The sequence below is a fragment of the Anolis carolinensis genome, chromosome 4, assembly GCF_035594765.1.
Source record: "Anolis carolinensis isolate JA03-04 chromosome 4, rAnoCar3.1.pri, whole genome shotgun sequence".
Taxonomy (NCBI): domain Eukaryota; kingdom Metazoa; phylum Chordata; class Lepidosauria; order Squamata; family Dactyloidae; genus Anolis; species Anolis carolinensis.
The window spans coordinates 31,092,843-31,118,351 of record NC_085844.1 but is presented as its reverse complement, the minus strand read 5'-3'; the positions used below and the strand labels follow the sequence as shown (position 1 = coordinate 31,118,351).

The following is a 25,509-nucleotide window of genomic DNA, read 5'->3' as shown; positions in this document are numbered from 1 at the left end:
TGTATCATTTCTACATCTTCATTTGTTTCTTGCAGAGTTTGATTATGGAAGTCAGTTCAGCAGCTGATGAAAAATCCATATTGGGTACTTGTGAAGGGTAATTCCAAGAGTAGATTTCCACACAAGTTATGTTTCTCGCAAGGCAGGAGGAACAACGATGCCTTGTAACACTTGAAAATAGACTGATTCCTCTTCTTAGAGACCAGTTCACTTATTAGCAAACCTGAATGCAGACAACCCAGAGAAACAATAAAACAGGAAAAGTAAAGAAGCCATTGCATCTTAGAACCAAAACGTGAGCAGTTATGCTGGGAAAGGGTGGATTCAACCTCTCAATTACCCAGAAGGTACCTTCACAATAAGTACTAAATGTGGCATTCTTTGTGTTCATGATGGAAAACAGTCCCTAAGTGGAGGGGATATGTTCCTAAGAAACTGCTAAACATGGGGGGAGAAGAAAATGGGGTCCCATGGCAAAGCTGCAGATAAGACCAATGCAAGTTGTCAATTTCATGTATTAAGACTCAGACCTAAATCCAGACCTTTCTCTGGAAAGCCAGGAGATGCAAAACAAAAAATATAGTGGACTTCGAAGGTAATTTGATTTATACCATTAATAGTTTCTATGTGACCTTAAAAATTTACAGTTGCCAGCCTCTGGCAAGAAAGATCTATGCTGATCATAGAATTGACATAACCAATTTTTCTGATTTCTGTTAAACCTCCATGTGCCTGACTGGAAGCAAGTCGCATCTGAATGTTGAAGGGGTTCCTGCATTAACAAGTCCTGGTGTTCAGGACAGTGACATTGGCTGTCAGGGCAGAAAACCAGTCTCCCGAGTCAAGAAGGCACAGTGAGAATGATTTGAGACTTCTTCCTAACCAGCCTGGATATGAGAAAGGGGGAAGTCAAACACAAGACCCTGTGCCACTGACACTATCGAGCATCCTTGCCCTTTGTGCCTGAACAGGGAAGCCTGGTGAGGATTCTGTGGCTCTTGGGATTTGTCAGCAACACAAACGTATCCACTGCACAGAATCTGATCCTGCTATCATGCTGAGAAAATAACCATGTTCCCCAGTCATAAGCTTCTGCCTAGAAATTGATGATTCCCTGGACATTTCGCACTGAAAAGGACTGTTCTCTCAGACTGTTGGAACAGGAGACGTCTTCCTGTAACGTGAGAAAGACTTGATCTCCTATATTTTTAATGTTTGTGTGGTTGTGCTGTCTGTGGGGACCAGTAGATGTTTCCCCTTGAATAATGTGGCAAAGTGGAGAACTAGATGGGCCACTCAGCTCCAATTCATGCTGTGACCTCCAAGTCCTTGAACCAATCTTCCCTGCCAATAAGCTCAATCCAGAATGACATTTATACTTTGTGTGATATTAGGGGGCTCTCCAAATGGAGAGCGCTTCTAAAGATTAGACAGGTCGGAATAGCCACCTTGAGGATTCCAGTCTTGGCAGATATGCTTCTGCAAAGTCCAGAGAAACAAGCAATACCTCCAGTGTGCAGGTCAGCATGACCATTGCCAAACTGTGCCAGACTACAAGATCCATCTCTGTAGTTGTTAGAGCCCAGCTTTCCCAAGAAAATCATGCCCTCTGCTGGAGGCATCTCAACTTCAGAACTGCTGTCAACCTCCATCCTTTAGGGCAGGGATCATTACACTTTTTAAGCGGAGGGCCGGTTCACAGTCCCTCAGACTTCTGGACTATAGATTTGGGGGGGGGGGGGGGAGACAAACTACAATGTAATATACACTACAATATTTACAATATTTAAAATGAACAATTTTAGCCAACATAAACTTACCAGTATTACAATGGGAAGTGGGGGCCTCCTCCTGGCTGATCAGATAGTCAAGATAATTAGGATTGTTATTTGTCTTCAACTCGTTTCAGACTTTGGGCGACCAGAGTCTAAAGTTTAGGGCAGGTAAATGGCCTTGGGGATTTGGATCTAGGCCAGGCAGGCCTGAAGAAACAAAGATCCCTTGAACTATTAAAACCATGTCAGGCAAGGAAAATGACTAAAAGGGCCCCTTATTAGATTAAGCGCTTCTATCCCCTTTCTTGGTCATAACAGTTATTTCCTGCTTCTTGTCCCTAGTCTCTACAAGAATGCTTTTTAAAGATATCATTCCCAAACAATTTAGCCCTAGAATGTGCACTCACCTCCCAATGCTTAAGTAATGTAGTGCATCTAGCCACCATATAACCCTATAGATATTGCTGTGAAACTAAGGAAGTCTGGGGTAACACCTGCCACAAATTGAAGTGCCCTGTAAATCTTGGAAAAATTATGCAAGGGTTTGTAATCCAAGTTTTCCACCTATAGTATGTGCTCAACTCACAACAGAATGGCATGCATAACTAGTGAACTAGCTGATGAAGCAATGATTGCCAAGGCTTAAAGGGCCTTCTTTTAAGAAGTCCTCAGTTTGCTTTTCCTTGGCCTCCTTGCAAAAGCCTTCTTTTGGGCCAAGGCCCTGAAACCAAGAAGGTGCCAAATGAATTCACAACAGGTAACCTGATTCCAACCATTCCTCCCTTCTTAGCAATAACATCCATGGGGTAGGAAATGAATACTGGAATCACAATCTGAATCTTCAGAGTAATGAATATGAGATTCTGCTTTCTTTTTGCTACTATGAGCAGAAGACAGCCTTATCAAAATCTTCTTTGGAGGACTGGGGCTTCTAATGAGTAGGTCCCAGGAGGAGGCTTTGCAAATAATCCTATTTATGAAATGAGAGGGAAAGAAAGCAAAAAGATTATAGATCTAATTGGGCAAGCCAGAGGCAAGCCAGAAATACATCCAGAAAAGACTCCGGGCACAGGCAGGAGAAAGAACTGGTCGCTTAAGATGGTTGAAAAGGAGGTGTAAACAAAGCCCGTTTCAGACAATTGTTCTTTCCACCTGTCTCTGGACAGTGGTGGAAGAAACCCAAGTTGTGTGTGTTCTCCTCTAACCCAGAGAATAACCACCTTCATTCTTTGCCATAAATGGGCAATAAGGAATACAGTTTAGCTTAGCTTTATTATATAATCATTCTGCTTAATTAAAACACGCAGACCTGTCAGACATGATTTGCAATACAAAATAATGGACTAAACAACAGTATGCTGGATGAATATGCCTTCATCATTAGAAAATTTCTATTATAGACACTGAACCTATATTTAATTCAATGGTATGGAGATTTGCGACAATATTTTTTCCCTTTTATTGGAACATCTACATTGCCTTATCAGTGTTATAAAGATGGCTGATTTTATGAATTTTTTTTTTTTACTGTGAGGTCTCTTATCCCCCTCTAAAAACACATTTAAGTATTTATGAAACGGTACTCACTCTCCCCTGCACTGCTTAAACTCAGGTGAATTCTTAATGATATTAAGTCACTTTTGGTTGAACTATACTGACTATTCAAATTAAGTGGGGAAAAGCCCAGGATAAGCAAACTATGCAACACTCATCTATCAACTAATTCTCACCCCCATTTATTCTACATATCCATGTATTGTAGTTACAGCAAAATGTAATGTGGTCTGAAAAACAGCAATCCACAGCAAGACCATACATATTTCTTAATTAGCAGTCTTACAAAAGCTGGACACTCAAGTTACAATGCTCCTCTAGCTGTACAGGAAACCCATTTAAATAATGTATATGCTATCAAGAATATTTTATTTTAGAGTAGAATTATTAACTTTTATAAAACTACAATTCAGGGTGGTAATATTTTAACCTTAAAGGTTGTATGCAGTGATGGCTATGCCACATATACACCACTTCTTCAGAATACTGGAATAAGGCAATGTAAACAAAAAACAAGATGAAAAACATTTCAAAGCCATTGTGTGTGTATGTCTGCATGCACCTTCAATAGCATGAATTTCATAGTTTGTAAAGATAAGGAATACTCAGAAGTAGTGTTCTTAGTTCCTTCCTTTGATACTCGTTAACAGACTCCAATCCAAGAACTGCAGATGACCCTGCATAGCTTCCATGATCAGATGAGAATTGGTGCCTTTAAGGTCTTTAGATCTCTTAAACACATTATACACATAAAATAGATTTATATCAGTGAAACAATATAAGAGCAGTGGTTTTGAAGGGCAGTTTTGAGGAGCAAGCAGGCAACAGTACTAATAAAGATAAAGGTTTCCCCTGATGTTAAGTCCAGTCGTGACCGACTCTGGGGGTTGGTGCTCATCTCCATTTCTGAGCCGAAGAGCCGGCGTTGTCCATAGACCCCTCCAAGGTCATGTGGCCAGCATGACTGCATGGAACGCCGTTACCTTCCCGTTGGAGCGGTACCTATTGATCTACTCACATTTGCATGTTTTCGAACTGCTAGGTTGGCAGGAGCTGGGGTTAACAGCGGGCGCTCATTCCGCTCCCAGGATTTAAACCTGGGACCTTTTGGTCCGCAAGTTCAGCAGCTCAGCGCTTTAACACACTGTGCCACCAGAGGCCCCATGACAGTCCTGTTAACCTGCTGCTGCAAAAAAAGGCCATGAAAACATGTGGCAACTAAAGAGTAATCATTTATTTTTCACATAAACATTTGCAGACAAGAGCCTATTTCACAAAAGATGTCATTTAACAGCAAGATGCATCAGATCAAGGAGTGGTTCTTCTTTCACATGGCTGATTTTCAAACAGTTTACAAGGGTAAGGCAGAGAAATCCTAGTTTAGTTTCCCACAGCTTTGTTGTTTTAAAATTGCATCAGTAACGCTGAATACCTAAAAGCAGGGGTCCCCAAACTAAGGCCCGGGGGCCAGATGCGGCCCTCCAAGGTCTTTACCTGGCCCCCGCCCTCAGTTTTACAATATAATATTTTTGTATTAGTTTTAATAATATAATATTGTATATACATATAATATTGATAATAATACTATGTTATACAATATAAGACTAATAATAATACCATATAATAATATTAATTATATGTTATATATTACATAACATATAATAGTATAGTGATATAGTTCAATATAGAATTATATAATGCTAATATTGTGCTATGCTAATAATATAATATATTGTATGTACATATACCTGCTGGGATATAAATGTAGTAAATAAATGCAGTAAATAAATAATTAATTTTAGACTTGGGACTGGCCAAAGTCTGAAATGACTTGAAGGCACATAACAACAACAATCTTAATTAACTTGACTATTTCATTGGCCAGTAGCAGGCCAACACTTTCCATTGAAATCCTGATAGGTTTATGTTGGTTAAAATTGTTTTCATTTTTAAATATTGTATTGTTCTTTCGTTGTTGTTGTTGTTTCACTACAAATAAGACATGTGCAGTATGCATAGAAATTTGTATTTTTTTTTCAAATGATAATTCAGACCCACAACAGTCTGAAGGATTGTGGACCGGCCCTCTGCTTCAAAAGTTTGAGGACCCCTGCCTAAAAGTATAACTGAAGTGACAGGGATACAAATTTGTGGATTGCTACTGTTGAACCAAATGAAAAACTCCACTGGAGTGTTATTAGTATCTTGCCATTTCACTGTATTTTTATATCGTGGCAGTCAAGAGGCTGGGGCCCAGAGACTGGAGCATAAAAAGAACCACTCCCACGGGGTCTCAGACAAAAGCAAGAAGTGAAGGTACCATGACCAGGGGCTTTGGGGGAAGGGGCAGCGTTTGTTTCCCTTGCTGCACCTAACTCAGCTTCTGGGCACTCACTCCGGCTGCTTGGTGCTGCCGGACTCCATTTAGACCAGCCTACATTTCAGCATCCCAAGGTCAGCAATCTGTTTTATTGTATTTATATGTTTTAATTGTTTTATAATTTGATATATTTGTTGTATAATGCGGCACTGAACTTTGCCATACTCTGTAAGCCGCACTGAGTTCCCTTTGGGATTAAGAGCAGGGTATAAATATAGTAAATATTAAATAAATAAACAATAGGTAATTTAAGAAGCACACATTCAACAACCCGTTACTTCCACAAATTCTGGAATATCCACAGATAAAGGCATAGAAATATGCTTGGATATCTTATAAAATAACCTACATAACCAGTCATCTTAACAAATCTGAAACTGTAAATATACTGAGAAAACTAACTCCTTTGAAAAGCTACACCATATATAAGTATTTTTTTCATCTTCCTATGTAAAAAGGTACATACATTTTGAAGTAATGTCTTGGAACAGACAGGCTGGACAGGAAAGGATAGTCTAAGAAGATTTCGATAAGCTTTTCTTAAAAATCAGATAGGCTTACCAATACAAAGAGTATATTCTACAAGTGCTACAAAAGTAAACATGGGATAAATTCATTGTTAAAATGCAGCCCTAGTTAATAATAATAAAATAATAACAAAACTTTATTTATATACTCACTACAGGCCTGCTTCTATGTAGTAATAAATCATTCTTCCCTATACTTGTTTCTCCATAAATCCTTCCTATAACTGTTCTGAACTATTATTCCATCGTGATTTTTAAAAGCACTCATTTTTTTTTCCTCAAAGCAACAACATTTTGTAAACCTGTTTCAGGTCATCCGCTACTCTATGGGCTTGAAGTGCACAGAAGAGCTACACAATGCAAAAGAAATCCTCCTATGTTATCTTACACTGTATTTCCTCTATTAAGTATATTCTGCAAGTGCTACAAAGGTAAAAATGGGATATATTCATTGTCAAAATGCAGCCCTAACTTAATAATAGTAAAATAATAATAAAACTTTATTTATATACTGCCCTATCTCCCGGGACTCAGGGCGGTTTCCAATCATAAAAATCACACATACATTACATAACATCTTAATAACACATTATTAAGCAAGGTACACATTATTAAGCAAGGTAAGTTCTTAAGTGTCCAGACTGTACCAAATAAAAATAAGCACAATTTTCAATAGATATATTTTTATTTTAAAAGAAATGCTGAACCAGCATGAAAAAGATACTCAAAATACCACGGAACATAATAATGGACAAGAATTCAAGAAAAACGGTGGGTCTTCTTGTTAACATACACAGAAGAACATAATTTCTAGCTCTAAGTGCAGCTATATTGAATTAATAAAGACAAATTAGACATCTGCATGGGGTTATGGGATAAAAAACAAAATACTTTCAGAGTCATGTTTTCATGAACTACCAAGGTGATCCAGTAGTGTCTAATAAAATCCCACACAATAGTGGCCTAAATTTTAAAACCAGTCAAAAGTATTTACAAATAGAAACTTCTACTTGAAAATGTCATTTCTCAACATTAACAATGCAAATATTTTCAAGCCATCTTTTTATCTATACCAAAGTTAATCTAATTTTGCGTTGGCCGATTGGCCTATCATTTAATTCATTAACAACTGCCATGGCTTCATTATAATTTACTAGGGCGATAACAGCTTCACCAGAAGGCAGTCCATATTGGTTGTGCTGGATTGAAAGAGATTCTGGAATAATCTTATACCCATGAAAAAAGTCCAGAATTTCATTTGGTGTTGCTCGAAATGGTATATTCTTTAATTTAATCAGAGTGAAGCAATTTGAACTACCACTGACATTAGAATCTGACATGAAGCGTCCACCTGGAAAATTTCCACGAGCACCTTCACCAAACTCTGTAAATGGAGCAGAATCTTTAAAATTATCAGATGTGCTGATAAGATCACTAGGTGGATGTCTATAATCAGATGGATGCTTTCGGTTCCCTTGTTGACCTCTTTCATATGAACGGATATGATCCTGCATCTTTCCATCTGACACTGGTGGAACATTAACACCAAACTCTTTCATTTGCTTCTCAGATATACATCTCAAAAGCACCTCTGTCCCCAAAAACCGACGGCGATTTAAGCTTTCAGCTTTCCGGGCATCATCTTCAGTTCTGAACTTGACCAGTGTTTCTCCCAGTCCAATTCCTTTGTCATCGTAAAGCAAATGAATGTCATAATTGCTAATATTAAATCCTGCAAAAAATGTGCGGACTTCACGTTTTGTCACATCATATGGAAAGTTTCTTACATACACACATGTCTTTGGATCAGAATATCTATCCCAGTCACCTTTCTCATTTGCAATGTGATATCTTTCTGGGGATTTTTCATTTTCAGAAAATCCAGCAAGCTGCATCACTGCTTCTTTAGAAATGGGGAAAAGTAAAATTTCTTGCCCACGAAGAGGGTACTTGTGATAACCTAGTGCAGAATAATAGTCTCTCATTGATCTGAACATCACAACTGCATCTTTGTTTGGTCTATTGTCAGGTATCTTAAGGAATGTAATATGATTGTCAGGTATATCTAGGTCTTCAAAGAATGCTCTCAATTCTCTCTTTTCAATAGGAAATGGCAATTTTTTGACATGTATATAATGTTCCCCATTATGAGGTGGAGACCGGCTTGAACCAGATAACGGTGAACGAGAGCGTGCTGTAATCCTCCTTGGTGGAGACCTTGAATGAGTGCGTGCCACAGCCCTCCTTGATATAGACCTTGAATGGCTGTGTGTCATAACACTTCTTGGGGGAGACCTCGAAACGGTACGTGCCGCAATCCTCTTAGGAGGAGATCTTGAATGGGTATGTGCCACAACCCTCCTTGGAGGAGACTTTGAACGGGTATGCATTCTTGAGGATTGGAAGTCTGGGCGTCTTTCTTTATTGAAATCATGAGAAAACTGTTCATCACTGAAATCCTGATGCATTTGTAATCCTTTTTTCCCCATGCTCTTAATCCATGTCTCTTCATTAGAGCGATATATTCTTATAAATCTGTGGCGCATATACTGTCTATCACGCTGCAACCCTCTCGTGCAATCAGTCGGTGTAGCAAATTTCACCAGACCATCTCCATTGTTTACCCCATTGGTTTTTAACATGATCATACCATCCACTTGTAAACCATCAAAGAAAGCAATTATGTCATCTTCTGTTGCAGTGTAAGGCATACTACGTATGAATAAGTACAATTCATCTGAATTAGATGTCTTGAATTGATTATGTGTTATCTTATTTAAATTACTCCTAGGATGATTATAACTTAATTTCGAAAGATCTGTACTGCTGTTTTCAGAGCCATTTGAATGAAGCCTATCCTCAAACGGATCCACAGAATCATAACCAGATCTGCCAGTTCCTTTACTCATGGATGCAACTATATTCGAAAAGCTACTAGAGTTACTAGAATCTATCCATCTAGATCCAATTGTTTCTCTTCCACTGTGATCAAATCTTTTCCTATTGAGTTCTATCACGTTCTGCATTTCTGTTTTGCTGCTGAGAAAACACCCAATACGTGAGTTTTTTATATACCTCTCAGAATAACTCATTGCTTGCCGTGCATCTTCATCTGTTTCAAATATAACAAAAGCTTCTCCTTTTTCTCCTCCAGTGATATATACACCTCCATCAGGAATATTCAATCCTGAGAACAAATGGCGAATATCTGCAGGACCCGCAACAACAGGAAGCCCCTGTAAACGGATGACTACAGCCATTCTGAGTTCAACCCACAGCAAAAAATGACCTGTGGACAAAAACGTACACATGACAACAAGCTTAATTACACTGGAACAGTGTCGTTTCAAGCCATACTATTTGAAAGTATTCAAAATGAAAAAGTAACTCCTTCATATGCAACCACGAGAGCCCTATTTCATCTCTACACCTGCTAACAATTAACATCTCAGTATACAGCACTGGACTATTCTACAAGTGCTCCCAATCATTAAAGCAACAATTTTAGTCGCTCTGACTATGACTGACTATACAGTAGCTTTCACATTAAGTTATAATCCACCAGAAATTAAATAACCCCTACTCTGATATCAAAAGCATAGAAAACATTGTAACCAGAAAAGATGTTTCAGCACTTCCAAACAAAAATGAAACCAATTCGATTTTCAGACATCACACACAACTAGTAAATCGTTAAGTTTATCCATCGTTTCCCCTTTATTTATTTTTTCTTTTGATTAGGATCCAACCATACCTCTTCCTTTTTCTGCTACAAGTTTGGAAAAAGCCATGACCTGAGAGAACAGAAGTATTAAGCTTCTAGAAGCTTACCTGTTTCTTCTTGAAAGGCCTGATAAAGTCTGTGAAATCAACTGTGGAAAGAAAATGAAACATAATTAACTGCTACGAAGTAGTTTTACATCTGATTGTCATTATTGTGGAATATCCTCAACCACAACCAGTAACACAAAACCAGTGAGAAATAAAAATGTGTGGTTTTATGCGAGAATCCATTCCCAATCCAGAGATGTATGCAAAAAATGAGTGGTAATGAAACGCAGTTGTACAGCATCTTGTTTTACGAATCCATTTTGGATGACATAATACTCTCATGTTAGAATGACTCCAGAAAGTAATGAGAATTCCAGGTTATTCTCCAAGAGATCCAAGTATTGTTGAAAAGTCAAAGAACCACTCAAAATCCTTGAAAGATGAAGTCTCATATAAAAATATAGATTTTTTCTAGTCCTCTTTAATTCGTTTTCTTCTGAAGATAGTGGCTTATTTTTCATCAACACTGAATTGTGCCTTGCAAAGATGGTTATGTTGCAAGAAAAATCCCCAAATCAGAAATCCGATGAAATTATACTGATAACATGCGCTCAAGTTTCCTCTCAAATTATTGTCTTCACACCATGAATCCAGCAGAATCAAACATAATCTTACAACATCAAATCATATGCAAGTTTATCTGGAAGTACGTTCCACTGAGTTCACTAGACATTTTCTAAATTATCTCTCTAATATTTGCAGGGAAATATTTCACTTTCAATGCCCTATTAAAAGACAATTACTACAAGTACCCAAGTCATTTGGTGATCGATGAACAAGACCAAAAAGCCAAAGACTATTAGCCTTATGACGTCAAATATTCAGGTTTTGGATAATACCTGGAACACACCTATTGTACCCACCTAAAGACATCATATAAAATCAGTCCGGGCTGGTTTCTTTAAAAAAAAAATCTTCCCAAATTTGAAGTGTTTTAATTCATTTGTTTTCTAGAGACCCAATCTATATAGCAGAAAAAAAAATCAACGGCAACATTTCCATTTATCTTAATAATCCATTGTTCAAAAACTCAATACAGCATTGTTATAGTTTCTCAACTGTGAAACTATACAAGCTTATGACAACAAATGCAACAAAATTAGTTACAATTGATATTTTCTACAAGTATAATTCAGTATAAAACTAGTGAGGCCTATGTACTGTAAAGTTATACCAATTTTTTCTACAGATGTCTCCAATGCAGTTAAATCCACAAGATGCATGCAAGCTAAGTTTTCAATATCTCTGAAGACGAAAAACAGGTTACCAATTTATATGCAAGTCAAAAGTATTAAAAGATCAAATACGTTGTTAAAGCCGCACTCTTAAACCTACACACTTGTATCACTGAACTCAAGTGTGCAAAACATCCAGGACTTAAACTGACCCCAGCATTTCCTATGGAATCATCTGCAAAGCGGAATCATTTTTTTAAAATACCAATTTGTACCTATATAAAATGGTCACTGGAGATAGAGCCTCTGACAAGGTTTGGGGGCGAGCTGAAACAAGTAGTTCTCTGTGTAACTTGACCCAAATGATGCATGTTATTTGAAAGTCCGAAGTGATACATTCCCAAAACAAATATTCCTGGCTAATAAACTCTTCCAGCTTTTTATTCCTGCCTATATCTCAAGAAAAGGAGGCAAATATTGAGATTCCTGTTATAACAGGTGAAGACAGGCATATCATTGAACTTTGCTCATTACTCAAGCAGGACTTCCTCTGATCTTTTCAAAATGTGGTTTGTTGCAAAGAGAATCCTATTTTCCACCTGGAATAAACAGTATGGCAGAACTCTGGGATATCCAGGCATAGTGACTTCCACAGATTACACTCCAAGTAGAGAAACCATGGCTTCCTGAGCAACTATGCCTGACCACTTCTTTTCCAAGTAAACATGGGCTAGGAAAGCGGCAAGGCAACCTCCAGGAGACAAGACTCATCACTGTGTTTTATGTCCTGTGTTGTTCTCTGGTAGTTTCTGTATATTCCACTCAAATCCAGCAACATGCTCCTAAGAAAACCACTTCAGAATGATCCAGCACACTCTTGAGAGATTCCCATATGGCCAACCGAGTACACATGGGAGAGCATATAATGTTCTGTGATTTGGAGGCCTGAGGAGAAAATAATTTTATACACAACCATTGGAGGATGTACCAAGGATTTCTGCGAAGAGACTCTGTGACTTGACAGGAATGCCTTGATGCAAAAATAAAATACCATCAGCAAACCTTCCCCCTCCAACCTGGAGGGCCATCAAAGTAGCTCAGATGCCACCATTGCACCCAATGAAACGTGACAAGGGAGAAGGAAGGTCCCACAATTTGGGAGGGACACAGAATCATGGAGTTGGAAGAGCCTCCAAGGGCCATCCAGTCCAACCTCCTTCTGCCCTGCAGGAACATGCCAGCAAAGCACCCCCATCCATCCTCCGCATAAAAACCACCAAAGAAGACGCCTCCACGCTCCGAGGCACTGTATTGCTTTCTTGAGCAGCTCTTACTATCAAGAATTTCTTCCTAATGTTTAGGAGGAACTCCTTTTTTTAACCATTTGAATCCACTGTGTCGTGCCCTAGTCTCCAGAGCAGATATTCCTTCGAAATCTACAAAGGTGGCTCTCATGTCTCCTTCTCAGACTTCTTTTCTCCAAGGCCCAGCTCTTTTAACCACTCCTCACAGGGCTCATTTTGACCACCTTTCTCGGCTGGTCAATATATCCTTCTTGAATCGTCACGCCCAGATCGGGACACAGGGTTTCCCGGGCGAGGCCTGGCCAACGCAGGGCAGATCAGGCCTGGGGCTTCCCTTCCTCCACGCACCAGGCTCCCATTGACGCGGCCTAGAACCGCATTGGATTTTTGAGGTTCCGCTCGTGGTCCACAAAGAGCCCTAAATCCTTTCCACAGGGACCGTCCCTTCACCGAAGCCGCCCACCCCGCGCGCGGGACCGCCTTTCTACTAACCAGGCCGACGCGGGTCAAGGCAACGAGCGAGCCCCTCCCTCCGGGCACCCCGGCTCCGGTTCTTTCCTCGGAGGGAAAGGGGGAAGGAAACCGCAACGTGTCTGTCATACAACCTCAACCTCCACCACCACCGAGCCCAGCAACCTCTCCCCTCTGCCAACTGAGCTCCGGTGACGCCGTTTCTTTTCTTTCCAAGGAAAGCAGCAACCGCCGTCGCCTGAGGAAGGGACAAAATGGCAGCCGCCTCCTCGAGACTGCGCGTGCGCACTCAGGCAGCTGCGGCTTCTACGGTAGGCGCCGAAAAGCGAACACTAGCGGAAGTCGAAGCTGTCGCCAATCGACCCCGTTCGACTTTCTCCTTCCGGCAGGTAGCAAGGGCGCATGCTTGAAAAAGAAATTGGCCTCGCTTGGCGGGAAGATGGTGGTAGTTCCTTAGCTGTTTTAGAAGCAGGTCGGAGGATGTTGGCAACGCGCCTGCGAAACCTTTCCTGTTACTGTCTCTTTTTTATTCTTATTGCTCTGCACATTAATGTGTAACTATTTGGCCGCCTGCAGCCACGGCTCAGCCAGGAATTTACTCTTCAGCTGTTCTTATATATAGAACGATACATTTTGGGCTGTTACGAGTTTTCTGGGCTGTATGGCCATGTTCCAGAAGCATTCTCTTCTGACGTTTTGCCCACATCTATGACAGAAGCCTATTTGTTGAATGTCCAGAGTAGTACAAAGAATTATTGTCTCTTTGCAGAAAGTGTGAATGTTGCAATTAACCGTCTTGATTAGCATTGAATGATCTTTCAGCTTCAGGGCCTGGCTGATTCCTGCCTGGGGAAATCTTTTGTTGGGAGGTGTTAGCTGGCCCTGATAGTTTCTGGTCTGGTATTCCCCTGTTTTTGAGTGTTGCTTTTTCTTTACTGTTCTCCTTTTAGAGTTTTTTTTTTTTTTTTGGATACTGGTACAGAAAGGAGGAAACCATGAAAATGAACAAAAGCTGGCTACCACTATTTTAAAACTCTAGAATTAGAATAGTAAATAAAGAACAACACTAACAACACTAAAAAAAAGGGGGGGGGAATTCCAGACAGGAAACGATCAGGGCCAACTATAACACCTCCCAACAAAGAATTCCCCCAGGCAGGAAGCAGCCAGGCTTTGAAGCTGCCAGACTATCAAGGTGGCCAATTGCAACATTCACACTTGCCTCCAACAGACAAGAGTGCTTTCTCTCACCCTGGACATTCCACAGATATATATATCCACTTGCATAGTTTCCAACAGACCTCACAACTTCTGAGGATGCCTGCCATAGATGTGGGTGAAACGTCAGGAAAGTATGCTTCTGGAACATGGCCATACAGCCCGGAAAACTCACAGCAACCCAATTCCTTCGCTGTTTTAGAAGCAGCTTGGAGGATCTTGGCAACGCGCTTGTGCTGTGCACTTAAATTTGTACCTACAGTAGAGTCTCACTTATCCAAGCCTCGCTTATCCAAGCCTCTGGATAATCCAAGCCATTTTTGTAGTCAATGTTTCCAATATATCGTGATATTTTGGTGCTAAATTCGTAAATACAGTAATTACAACAGAACATTACTGCGTATTGAACTACTTTTTCTGTCAAATTTGTTGTCTAACATGATGTTTTGGTGCTTAATTTGTAAAATCATCACCTAATTTGATGTTTAATAGGCGTTTCCTTGATCAGTCCTTATAATCCAAGATATTCACTTATCCAAGCTTCTGCCGGCCCGTTTAGCTTGGATAAGTCAGACCCTACTGTATTTGGCCACCTCTAGCCATGGCTCAGCCAGGTATTTACTTTTGAGCTGTTTTTATATATAGAACTATACATTTTCTTTTTGTCTTCCTTCTCCCGTTTCCCTGGTGCACATTTCTCCCTCTCTTTTCTATCTTTCCCTTACTTTCCCTCCTTTCTCCCCCTCTTTTTCTTCCTTTCCCTCATACCTTTCCTTTCCTTTCTCTTCCTTCCCACCATTTTTCTTCCTCCTTTTGTCCTTTCTTTCTCTTTTCTTCCCCTCATACCCTGTCCCTTTTCCTTTCTCTTCCTTTCCTTTTTCCTCCCTTCTCCTTTTCCTGTCCTTTCCTCTTGCTTTCCTTTCTCCTTTCCCTGCATAAACATGTCACCTAGCAGCAGCCAATTTCTTTTCTCCCCCCCCCCCCTTTCTTCTCTGGGCCTGAAAGGCATAGACCGTTTTTTCTAGTTCAGAGCCCTGATTGGAGTTAATGTTGGATAATGAAACTTTGTAAGAGCCTTTGTAATACAAATAAACATACTTTGAGTGGGTGTCATTTCCTGTTCTTTTTTCAAATTCCTGTTAAATTCACATTGATTTTGAAAGGATTGTAATGCCAGTCTAAGCAAGTAAGGTGTGCTTGCCATGGTATCTGCCCAGTGATGCCAAGGGAGCTTTGCTTTCCAATAAATGCCTTTCTGATCCCATGATTTCTGCTGTGGATTGGCACTTTTTTCTTGATAATCACGCAGATATTCATTGAAAAACTATAGCAAAATAGGCTACACAAACTTTTTCCATGGGTTGCTGTGAGTTTTCCAGGCTGCGTGGCCATTTTCAAGCATGTTCAAGCATTCTCTCCTGACATTTCACCCACATCTATGGCAGGCATCTCTGACATTGTGAGCTATATTGGAAACCAGGCAAGGGAGGTTTATCTGCGGAAGGTCCAGGGTGGGAGAAAGAACTCTTGTCTGTTAGTGGAAGTGTGGATGTTGCAATTAAATCACCTTGATTAGCACTGAATAACCTTGCAGCTTCAGGTCCTGGCTGATTCCTGCCTGGGGGAATCCTTTGTTGGGAGGTGTTAGCTGGCCCTGATTTTTTTCTGGTCTGGTATTCCCCTGTTTTTTAGTGTTGCTTTTTATCTACTGTTCTGCTTTTAGCGTTTTTTTAAATACTGGTAGCCAGATTTTGTTCATTTTCGTGGTTTCCTCCTTTCTGTTGAAATTACCCCCACTCTTGTGGATTTCAGTGGTTTCTCTGTGTAGTCTGACATAGTGGTTGTTAAGAGTGGTCCAGCTCCGTTCTTTCTAATCCTCGTGGCTTCCCGTAGGCATGAGTTTCAGGGACTGCCTCTAGGGATTTTTTTCGGACTTCAACTCCCAGGATCACCGTCCATTGGCTACACCAGCTAAGCCTTCTGGGAGTTGAAGTCCCAAAGTGGGGCGCAACCCTTAACGAGACGGCCCTGAGCGGGTGGGCGTGGCTGAAAGGGAGGCCTCAGTTACCATGGCGACGCCGAGGCGCTGGCTGGGAATGGCGCTGCTCCTGCTCCCGCTGCACGCAGGCCTCGCGGGCGGCCAGGCCTTCTTCCTCCCTTGGCGGCAGCCTCAGAGCTGCGCCGCCACTCAGTACTTCGACATCGCCACTCTCTCCTGTGGGCAGTGCGGGGCATCCCAGACCAAAGGCCACAGGGGTGAGACCACAGGGGCGGACGCGACGGGCATCTGCACAGTAGAAGGAATGCAGTTTGACACCACGTTAACTCCCATGGCTCAGTGCTATGAAATCTCGGGAGTTGTAGTTTGATGAAGCCAACCTAGAACACCCATGAGCCATAGCATTGAGCCACGGCAATTAAAGTGGTGTCAAAATGTATTAACTCTTCAGTGTAGATCAGGCATGGGCCAACGTGGGCCCTCCAGGTGTTTTGGGCTTCAACTCCCACCATTCCTAAGCCCTTAAGCGGCTGAGGGGGAAAAGGAGAGGACCTGAGGCTGTTAGGAATGGTGGGAGTTGAAGGCCAAAACACCTCGGGGGCCCACGTTGGCCCATGCCTGGTGTAGATGCACTATACCAGGCATGGGCAAACTTTGGCTCTCCAGTTTTGGACTTTACAACAATTCCTAACAGCACTATACTGCCCTTATGCTTTGCTACTCTGCTGCTGACTACGCATGCCCAGTGTGGGCGATATCTCACCACGCTAAAACAGTGGATGTGGCTCTTAATGAGACATGCCACATTATCATAGGCTTTTCCAGTCAGAATTCATCACTAACTATGCTTTTATATGGAGCTGAAGTTTGGGGCCTATAGGTAAAGGTTTCCCGTGACGTTAAGTCCAGTCGTGACCAACCATGGGGGTTGGTGCTCATCTCCATTTCTAGGCCGAAGAGCCGGCGTTGTCCATAGACATCTCCAAGGTCATGTGGCCAGCACGACTGCATGGAGCGCCGTTACCTTCCCGCCGGAGCGGTACCTATTGATCTACTCACATTTGCATGTCTTCAAACTGCTAGGTTGGCAGGACAGGTACCATTATTAGACCCATCTCAATCACAGTGCCTGCGAAGCTTCCTGAGAGTGGACAAAAGGACCCCAATTGGCGCAGTAAGAGCAGAACTGGGCGTATATACAGTTGGTGGTTTATCCAAATCTAGGGCATACAACTACTGGGTAAAATTGAATGCCACAGCAAATGAGAGACTACCAAAACTGTGCCTGTTAGAGCAGACAAAAAAAAATCAACGTCAGACCTCTTGGCTAGTTCAATTGACAAAATACATTAAGAGTTGTGGACTTCCGATTCTATATCTAAATTTCCTAGAACAGTGGTTCTCAACCTGTAGGTCCCCAGATGTTTTGGCCTTCAACTCCCAGAAATTCCAACAACTGGTAAACTGGCTGGGATTTCTGGCAGTTGTAGGCCTGGGAACCCACAGGTTGAGAACCACTGTCCTAGAAGAACTAGATCCAAATATTGTTGTACAATGAATACTAATATAAAAGCTTAGAAAGACATTGCTACCCTCTGCAAAGCTGGCTCATTGAAATGGCTAAGTCTTTTGAAACATACTTTTCAAACAGACCTATTTCTAAATACAGAAATGCTTAAACACCTCGGGAGGGTATTTACCAAAAGTAGATTTGAACAGCTGGACACAATGGTCAGACATGGAAGGTTTAATCAAGTCCCCTATAATGAACTATTTTGCATCTGTAGAGCTGCAGAAGTAGAACATAGCACACATATACCGTTTAACTTGTGTAAGAAAGAGAGAATCCAATACCTAGAACCATAAATTATACAAAAGACACACTGAGATCCTTTATTACAATTACATTTTACTGGTTGACCAGAATGCTAAAATAACATATAAAATAGCCCTTTTTCTATTTACAGCAAGTCAGTTGAGAACTACATTATTTGGAGACGTTTGGTGTAAATTGTAGAGGTGATGCAGATGTTTGATCTGGATCAGGATCTTGACCCTTTGTTAACAGCTTGCTTATTTTAACTTTGTAATGTGGATTATATGCTGTATGTGTATGTGCTAAATGTGTTCGCTAAATGTTTCGATAAGGCCGAAAAGCTAATCAATAAAACATGTGCATTTTATATATACATAGACACACACACAAACTATTTAAATGACAGGGATTATGGGAAATTTGGAGTTGTTTTAAAGCAACTGTGAAATTTAATAGAAGACACTTTAGATTTAAAGAAAGAGTATTGTTAATTTTCTTTTTAATTTGTAGCTGTTTGGTACAATTAGCAATTCTATGTATTTCAGATACATCTTGTGCTTGTCAACCAGGATTCAAGATCATTACTAATAACGGTGGATCTATTACCTGTGAGAAATGTCCAGAAGACACAGTGAGTGTTTCACATCTAATAAAGCAGACAGCTTCAGTTACAAAAACTTTTTCAAGTTATCTTAGTTAATTTTCAAATGGTTTGATCTTTTGTTCAGGGTGGAGTTACTCAAGATGGATGGGACTGCATTGCTTGCCCTTATGAATTAACTGCTGAAGGGAAATGTAAATGCCCCATTAATCAGATTTTAGGTAAGAGTTTGGTGAAGTAATTAATTTTGATAGTCTGTTTTTTCCAACAGAGAAGTTCTGTGAGTTGTTTCCAATTTTCAATTTTGTGAGCAAAAGGACCTTTCATTAGCAAGAGAGTTTTACACATAGAAATCACTCCACTCATGGGATGAAAAATTAGATGCAATCTTGTACCTTTGATCTATGCTGATCATAAAATTCACATAACCAATTTTTCTGATTTCTGTTAAACCTCCATGTGGCTGACTGGAGGCAAGTCGCATCTGAATGTTGAATGGGTTCCTGCATTATCAAGTCCTGGTGTTCAGGACAGTGACTTTGGCTGTCAGGGCAGAAAACCAGTCTCCCGAGTCAATAAGGCACAGTGAGAATGATTTGAGACTTCTTCCTAACCAGCCTGGATATGAGAAAGGGGGAAGTCAAACACAAGACCCTGTGCCACTGACACTATCGAGCATCCTTGCCCTTTGTGCCTGAACAGGGAAGCCTGGTGAGGATTTTGTGGCTCTGGGGATTTGTCAGCAACACAAACGTATCCACTGCACAGAATCTGATCCTGCTATCATGCTGAGAAAATAACCATGTTCCCCAGTCATAAGCTTCTGCCTAGAAATTGATGATTCCCTGGACATTTCGCACTGAAAAGGACTGTTCTCTCAGACTGTTGGAACAGGAGACGTCTTCCTGTAACGTGAGAAAGACTTGATCTCCTATATTTTTAATGTTTGTGTGGTTGTGCTGTCTGTGGGGACCAGTAGATGTTTCCCCTTGAATAATGTGGCAAAGTGGAGAACTAGATGGGCCACTCAGCTCCCATTCATGCTGTGACCTCCAAGTCCTTGAACCAATCTTCCCTGCCAATAAGCTCAATCCAGAAGACTGACATTTATACTTTGTGTGATATTAGGGGGCTCTCCAAATGGAGAGCGCTTCTAAAGATTAGACAGGTCGGAATAGCCACCTTGAGGATTCCAGTCTTGGCAGATATGCTTCTGCAAAGTCCAGAGAAACAAGCAATACCTCCAGTGTGCAGGTCAGCATGACCATTGCCAAACTGTGCCAGACTACAAGATCCATCTCTGTAGTTGTTAGAGCCCAGCTTTCCCAAGAAAATCATGCCCTCTGCTGTTTACAAGGGTAAGGCAGAGAAATCCTAGTTTAGTTTCCCACAGCTTTGTTGTTTTAAAATTGCATCAGTAACGCTGAATACCTAAAAGTATAACTGAAGTGACAGGGATACAAATTTGTGGATTGCTACTGTTGAACCAAATGAAAAACTCCACTGGAGTGTTATTAGTATCTTGCCATTTCACTGTATTTTTATATCGTGGCAGTCAAGAGGCTGGGGCCCAGAGACTGGAGCATAAAAAGAACCACTCCCACGGGGTCTCAGACAAAAGCAAGAAGTGAAGGTACCATGACCAGGGGCTTTGGGGGAAGGGGCAGCGTTTGTTTCCCTTGCTGCACCTAACTCAGCTTCTGGGCACTCACTCCGGCTGCTTGGTGCTGCCGGACTCCATTTAGACCAGCCTACATTTCAGCATCCCAAGGTCAGCAATCTGTTTTATTGTATTTATATGTTTTAATTGTTTTATAATTTGATATATTTGTTGTATAATGCGGCATTGAACTTTGCCATACTCTGTAAGCCGCACTGAGTTCCCTTTGGGATTAAGAGCAGGGTATAAATATAGTAAATATTAAATAAATAAACAATAGGTAATTTAAGAAGCACACATTCAACAACCCGTTACTTCCACAAATTCTGGAATATCCACAGATAAAGGCATAGAAATATGCTTGGATATCTTATAAAATAACCTACATAACCAGTCATCTTAACAAATCTGAAACTGTAAATATACTGAGAAAACTAACTCCTTTGAAAAGCTACACCATATATAAGTATTTTTTTCATCTTCCTATGTAAAAAGGTACATACATTTTGAAGTAATGTCTTGGAACAGACAGGCTGGACAGGAAAGGATAGTCTAAGAAGATTTCGATAAGCTTTTCTTAAAAATCAGATAGGCTTACCAATACAAAGAGTATATTCTACAAGTGCTACAAAAGTAAACATGGGATAAATTCATTGTTAAAATGCAGCCCTAGTTAATAATAATAAAATAATAACAAAACTTTATTTATATACTGCCCTATCTCCCGGGACTCAGGGCGGTTTCCAATCATAAAAATCACACATACATTACATAACATCTTAATAACACATTATTAAGCAAGGTAAGTTCTTAAGTGTCCAGACTGTACCAAATAAAAATAAGCACAATTTTCAATAGATATATTTTTATTTTAAAAGAAATGCTGAACCAGCATGAAAAAGATACTCAAAATACCACTGAATATAATAATGGACAAGAATTCAAGAAAAACGGTGGGTCTTCTTGTTAACATACACAGAAGAACATAATTTCTAGCTCTAAGTGCAGCTATATTGAATTAATAAAGACAAATTAGACATCTTCATGCGGTTATGGGATAAAAAACAAAATACTTTCAAAGTCATGTTTTCATGAACTACCAAGGTGATCCAGTAGTCTCTAATAAAATCCCACACAATAGTGGCCTAAATTTTAAAACCAGTCAAAAGTATTTACAAATAGTAAACTTCTACTTGAAAATGTCATTTCTCAACATTAACAATGCAAATATTTTCAAGCCATCTTTTTATCTATACCAAGGTTAATCTAATTTTGCGTTGGCCGATTGGCCTATCATTTAATTCATTAACAACTGCCATGGCTTCATTATAATTTACTAGGGCGATAACAGCTTCACCAGAAGGCAATCCATATTGGTTGTGCTGGATTGAAAGAGATTGTGGAATAATCTTATACCCATGAAAGAAGTCCAGAATTTCATTTGGTGTTGCTCGAAATGGTATATTCTTTAATTTAATCAGAGTGAAGCAATTTGAACTACCACTGACATTAGAATCTGACATGAAGCGTCCACCTGGAAAATTTCCACGAACATCTTCACCAAACTCTGTAAATGGAGCAGAATCTTTAAAATTATCAGATGTGCTGATAAGATCACTAGGTGGATGTTTATAATCAGATGGATGCTTTCGGTTCCCTTGTTGACCTCTTTCATCTGAACGGATATGATCCTGCATCTTTCCATCTGACACTGGTGGAACATTAACACCAAACTCTTTCATTTGCTTCTCAGATATACATCTCAAAAGCACCTCTGTCCCCAAAAACCGACGGCGATTTAAGTTTTCAGCTTTCCGAGCATCATCTTCAGTTCTGAACTTGACCAGTGTTTCTCCCAGTCCAATTCCTTTGTCATCGTAAAGCAAATGAATGTCATAATTGTTAATATGAAATCCTGCAAAAAACGTGTGGATTTCACGTTTTGTCACATCATATGGAAAGTTTCTTACATACACACATGTCTTTGGATCAGAATATCTATCCCAGTCACCTTTCTCGTTTGCAATGTGATATCTTTCTGGGGATTTTTCATTTTCAGAAAATCCAGCAAGCTGCATCACTGCTTCTTTAGGAATGGGGAAAAGTAAAATTTCTTGCCCACGAAGAGGGTACTTGTGATAACCTAGTGCAGAATAATAGTCTCTCATTGATCTGAACATCACAACTGCATCTTTGTTTGGTCTATTGTCAGGTATCTTAAGGAATGTAATATGACTGTCAGGTATATCTAGGTCTTCAAAGAATGCTCTCAATTCTCTCTTTTCAATAGGAAATGGCAAGTTTTTGACATGTATATAATGTTCCCCATTATGAGGTGGAGACCGGCTTGAACCAGATAAAGGTGAACGAGAGCGTGCTGTAATCCTCCTTGGTGGAGACCTTGAATGAGTGCGTGCCATAGCCCTCCTTGATATAGACCTTGAATGGCTGTGTGTCATAACACTTCTTGGGGGAGACCTCGAAACGGTACGTGCCGCAATCTTCTTAGGAGGGGATCTTGAATGGGTATGTGCCACAACCCTCCTTGGAGGAGACTTTGAACGGGTATGCATTCTTGAGGATTGGAAGTCTGGGCGTCTTTCTTTATTGAAATCATGAGAAAACTGTTCATCACTGAAATCCTGATGCATTTGTAATCCTTTTTTCCCCATTCTCCTAATCCATGTCCCTTCATTAGAGCGATATATTCTTATACATCTGTGGCGCATATACTGTCTATCACGCTGCAACCCTCTCGTGCAATCAGTCGGTGTAGCAAATTTCACCAGACCATCTCCATTGTTTACCCCATTGGTTTTTAACATGATCATACCATCCACTTGTAAACCATCAAAGAAAGCAATTATGTCATCTTCTGTTGCAGTGTAAGGCATACTACGTATGAATAAGTACAATTCATCTGAATTAGATGTCTTGAATTGATTATGTGTTATCTTATTTAAATTACTCCTAGGATGATTATAACTTAATTTCGAAAGATCTGTACTGCTGTTTTCAGAGCCATTTGAATGAAGCCTATCCTCAAACGGATCCACAGAATCATAACCAGATCTGCCAGTTCCTTTACTCATGGATGCAACTATATTCGAAAAGCTACTAGAGTTACTAGAATCTATCCATCTAGATCCAATTGTTTCTCTTCCACTGTGATCAAATCTTTTCCTATTGAGTTCTATCACGTTCTGCATTTCTGTTTTGCTGCTGAGAAAACACCCAATACGTGAGTTTTTTATATACCTCTCCGAATAACTCATTGCTTGCCGTGCATCTTCATCTGTTTCAAATATAACAAAAGCTTCTCCTTTTTCTCCTCCAGTGATATATACACCTCCATCAGGAATATTCAATCCTGAGAACAAATGGCGAATATCTGCAGGACCCGCAACAACAGGAAGCCCCTGTAAACGGATGACTACAGCCATTCTGAGTTCAACCCACAGCAAAAAATGACCTGTGGACAAAAACGTACACATGACAACAAGCTTAATTACACTGGAACAGTGTCGTTTCAAGCCATACTATTTGAAAGTATTCAAAATGAAAAAGTAACTCCTTCATATGCAACCACGAGAGCCCTATTTCATCTCTACACCTGCTAACAATTAACATCTCAGTATACAGCACTGGACTATTCTACAAGTGCTCCCAATCATTAAAGCAACAATTTTAGTCGCTCTGACTATGACTGACTATACAGTAGCTTTCACATTAAGTTATAATCCACCAGAAATTAAATAACCCCTACTCTGATATCAAAAGCATAGAAAACATTGTAACCAGAAAAGATGTTTCAGCACTTCCAAACAAAAATGAAACCAATTCGATTTTCAGACATCACACACAACTAGTAAATCATTAAGTTTATCCATCGTTTCCCCTTTATTTATTTTTTCTTTTGATTAGGATCCAACCATACCTCTTCCTTTTTTTGCTACAAGTTTGGAAAAAGCCATGACCTGAGAGAACAGAAGTATTAAGCTTCTAGAAGCTTACCTGTTTCTTCTTGAAAGGCCTGATAAAGTCTGTGAAATCAACTGTGGAAAGAAAATGAAACATAATTAACTGCTACGAAGTAGTTTTACATCTGATTGTCATTATTGTGGAATATCCTCAACCACAACCAGTAACACAAAACCAGTGAGAAATAAAAATGTGTGGTTTTATGCGAGAATCCATTCCCAATTCAGAGATGTATGCAAAAAATGAGTGGTAATGAAACGCAGTTGTACAGCATCTTGTTTTACGAATCCATTTTGGATGACATAATACTCTCATGTTAGAATGACTCCAGAAAGTAATGAGAATTCCAGGTTATTCTCCAAGAGATCCAAGTATTGTTGAAAAGTCAAAGAACCACTCAAAATCCTTGAAAGATGAAGTCTCATATAAAAATATAGATTTTTTCTAGTCCTCTTTAATTCGTTTTCTTCTGAAGATAGTGGCTTATTTTTCATCAACACTGAATTGTGCCTTGCAAAGATGGTTATGTTGCAAGAAAAATCCCCAAATCAGAAATCCGATGAAATTATACTGATAACATGCGCTCAAGTTTCCTCTCAAATTATTGTCTTCACACCATGAATCCAGCAGAATCAAACATAATCTTACAACATCAAATCATATGCAAGTTTATCTGGAAGTACGTTCCACTGAGTTCACTAGACATTTTCTAAATTATCTCTCTAATATTTGCAGGGAAATATTTCACTTTCAATGCCCTATTAAAAGACAATTACTACAAGTACCCAAGTCATTTGGTGATCGATGAACAAGACCAAAAAGCCAAAGACTATTAGCCTTATGACGTCAAATATTCAGGTTTTGGATAATACCTGGAACACACCTATTGTACCCACCTAAAGACATCATATAAAATCAGTCCGGGCTGGTTTCTTTAAAAAAAAAAATCTTCCCAAATTTGAAGTGTTTTAATTCATTTGTTTTCTAGAGACCCAATCTATATAGCAGAAAAAAAAATCAACGGCAACATTTCCATTTATCTTAATAATCCATTGTTCAAAAACTCAATACAGCATTGTTATAGTTTCTCAACTGTGAAACTATACAAGCTTATGACAACAAATGCAACAAAATTAGTTACAATTGATATTTTCTACAAGTATAATTCAGTATAAAACTAGTGAGGCCTATGTACTGTAAAGTTATACCAATTTTTT

At 39.8% G+C, this 25,509-nt stretch overlaps 3 protein-coding genes across 4 annotated transcripts in view; 1 reads left to right on the top strand and 2 right to left on the bottom strand.

The window, feature by feature from the left end:
- Positions 1-4,543: 4,543 nt before the first annotated feature.
- On the bottom strand, positions 4,544-13,279 carry LOC100567256 (RNA-binding protein 12B). The gene is made up of 3 exons (XM_008108367.3): positions 13,039-13,279; positions 10,068-10,108; positions 4,544-9,525 (listed from the first exon to the last, which is right to left on the bottom strand). The coding sequence occupies exon 3, from the start codon at positions 9,494-9,496 to the stop codon at positions 7,304-7,306; it is 2,193 nt and encodes a 730-aa protein (XP_008106574.2). The 5' UTR covers positions 9,497-9,525; positions 10,068-10,108; positions 13,039-13,279; the 3' UTR covers positions 4,544-7,303.
- Positions 13,280-13,322: 43 nt separating this feature from the next.
- The window catches only part of LOC107982737 (meckelin), a 24,781-nt gene continuing 12,594 nt past the window's right edge, over positions 13,323-25,509 (top strand). The window contains exons 1-3 of the mRNA XM_016992806.2: positions 13,323-16,491; positions 18,596-18,681; positions 18,779-18,872. Coding sequence (XP_016848295.2) covers positions 16,305-16,491; positions 18,596-18,681; positions 18,779-18,872 — 367 coding nt within the window. The 5' untranslated portion in view covers positions 13,323-16,304. The remainder of the gene's footprint in view (positions 16,492-18,595; positions 18,682-18,778; positions 18,873-25,509) is intronic.
- Positions 21,160-25,509, bottom strand: part of LOC134298821 (RNA-binding protein 12B-like) — a 6,410-nt gene continuing 2,060 nt past the window's right edge. Inside the window, exons 2-3 of one of the 2 annotated variants that reach the window (XM_062980181.1) lie at positions 24,326-24,366; positions 21,160-23,783 (exon numbers count right to left, since the gene is read on the bottom strand). In XM_062980181.1, coding sequence (XP_062836251.1) covers positions 21,562-23,754 — 2,193 coding nt within the window. In that variant the 5' untranslated portion in view covers positions 23,755-23,783; positions 24,326-24,366 and the 3' untranslated portion in view covers positions 21,160-21,561. Of the gene's footprint in view, positions 24,367-25,509 lie in introns of both variants that reach the window. The other variant, XM_062980180.1, reaches the window with a different exon arrangement.